The sequence below is a fragment of the Anneissia japonica genome, unplaced genomic scaffold (genome assembly GCF_011630105.1).
Source record: "Anneissia japonica isolate Jap-2015-1 unplaced genomic scaffold, ASM1163010v1 scaffold2471_len1564793_cov202, whole genome shotgun sequence".
NCBI lineage: Eukaryota > Metazoa > Echinodermata > Crinoidea > Comatulida > Comatulidae > Anneissia > Anneissia japonica.
This window is the reverse complement of record NW_022709610.1, coordinates 613,898-616,390: the sequence shown is the minus strand read 5'-3', so window position 1 is coordinate 616,390 and position 2,493 is coordinate 613,898. Positions and strand designations below refer to the sequence as shown.

At 38.4% G+C, this 2,493-nt stretch overlaps 1 protein-coding gene across 1 annotated transcript in view; it reads right to left on the bottom strand.

The window, feature by feature from the left end:
* LOC117106784 overlaps positions 1–630 on the bottom strand; it is a 3,644-nt gene extending 3,014 nt beyond the window's left edge. The window contains exon 1 of the mRNA XM_033248227.1: positions 507–630. Within this exon, the coding sequence (XP_033104118.1) occupies positions 507–609 (103 nt within the window). The 5' untranslated portion in view covers positions 610–630. The remainder of the gene's footprint in view (positions 1–506) is intronic.
* Positions 631–2,493: the final 1,863 nt, after the last annotated feature.

Genomic DNA, 2,493 nt, shown 5'->3' with positions numbered 1-2,493 from the left:
CACTGATGACATCGGCAAGCCGACTACATTCACTGAGAGACGCACTACATTCACTGAGAGACGCGCTTGGCGTTCCATAGAAATGACCGGCGGCTCAACTTGTCGGCGGCTCAACCGGTCATATCCCCCCACCCCCGCTGGCGCCACCCCTAAATAAAGGCCTAGGCGCTAGGCCTAGTACTAGTAGGGCCTAGTACATCATCATACTGACTATCTCCCTAGCCTGGCCCTAGGCCTAAAACCGCACGTTTAATTAAGGTAGGCTGCGTGTAGGCTACAACTTGGCCTGAATAAGTCTCTACCGCCAAGGAAGGCTAGCCTAGCCCATCACACTCCCTGGCCTATTAGCTACTAGGCCTAGGGAGAGAGTGATGATGGGTTTTCGATCGCTTCCTCCCCCCAGCCGAATCAGGTTTTTTTAGACCCAGCTAATATTCAATAATAGTCAAGCAATATTAAATCAAGACTCCACAGTTTAAATTTCAAAATAAATCTAAATGTCATACCTAACTTTAGTTCTTCAAACTGCTTCAATAAGTCTTCCTCTAGCTTTTTATCACTTATTTGTTGCTTTTTTACATGCTTCGTTTTTGTGCGTCGGTCCGCCATGACAACTGATGTTCAACCAGCTTAAACGCCCTCAAGAGTTCAGTATATTATCGTTCGAATTCCAATCAACTCGGCCCAAAGTCAACTCGCCCCCAAATCAATTCGGCCCCAAGTCAACTCGGCCCCATGTCAACTTGGCCCCATTCAACTCGGCCCCAAGTCAACTCGGCCCCAAGTAGTCAACTCATCCCCAATTTACTGTGTATGTACAGTACTTTATATTTAAAGAGACTTAACTGCAAAGCCAAAATTAAGTTTTGAACAAAAGTGTTTTAAATCGTTGCCATGTGATTTCTTTTCATTTACATCCACTAACAATTAAAACTGCATTAATAAAAATAATATTAAAATAATATTAATAATAACAATAAAAAGGTATAATATAATTAATAATGATAATAACGATTTGTTGACAATAATAACGACATAACCATGACAATACTTAATAGTCATAGACATATGGACTTCATTGGAGAATTTCAGTATATTTAAATATGCCTAGTATACACCGGTATATATAATGTATATTTAATATACCTATAAATCATTATGGTCATATTATTTAGTTTTTATATTATGCCTTTTTATTATTATTATTTTAATATTATTTATATAAATGCTGTTTTATTATTGTTAATGAAAAAAGAATAACATGCAAGATGAACACTTGGCATAGGCCTTTGGCTTTGCATTCATATTGCTTTTGGAAATTATTTTGTAAATATACAGTAAATTGGGGCCCCAAGTTAACTTGGGGCCGAGTTGACTACTTAAGGCGGAGTTGACTTGGGGCCGGGTTGACTTGGGGCCGAGTTGACACGGGGCCGAGGTGACTTGGGGCCGAATTGACATGGGGCGAATTGATTTGGGGCCGAGTTGACTTGGCCATAGGAATTAGAATGAGAATGATATTGCAATAAGTTGTTTGTTTGTTCAGTGACGGATTTCCCCAAGCATAAAGGCTTCATAAGATATATTTTTAATACTAGTAACAATTAATATTTTGAATATTAAGTTTTTCTTTACTTTTGACAACATGACCATGCGTAATATTGACCCACAGCTGTACCGTATATCTGTCTCTTATACACATCTAGATGTGTATAAGAGACAGCAGTTATACATCACGAACGGCAATACGAGCAAATCAAAGACTGTGGGATGAATATGTAGCTGGTATCTGGGGGGTTCATTCACTGATGACATTGGCAAGTCCTGTCTCTTATACACATCTAGATGTGTATAAGAGACAGCTAGTAACAATTAATATTTTGAATATTAAGTTTTTCTTTACTTTTGACAACATGACCATGCGTAATATTGACCCACAGCTGTACCGTATATTATATTCGTATCATTTTGTCAGGCAGGGGTGGCGCCAGGACCTGCCCGACGGAGGGGCTAAAGGCCCCGAAGGGGGGGGGGGCTAGTGGAGCGAATCAAGTCTCACTTGGCTGGGGGCCAGGGGGACCTGGAAGCCACGGATATTTGATGAATTATGGCGAATTTTTATTACTTATTTGATAGGCATCGAGTTACTATAATATGACTTCATGTAGGCTATGCTTTCTAATGTTGACATCAGCTTCCAAAACCAAAAAATTTTGAATAAAGCAAGAAACAAAGAGTATACAATGTAACCATCTTATTTATTTTCAAATCCTCATTCTTGAAAGTGAAATCTATATTTTGGAAATTTTGCATGAAATCTGTCAACCACGTTGTAATGGTCGAGGTTGCTTCACCTATCACGATGTATTCCAACCATCATGAGGCTATCTAAATGAGCATTTGTCATAACAGAACGCAAATTATTTTTAATTAGTCTCATTGAATTATTATTATTATTAGGCCTATTATTATTATTATTATTATTATTATTAT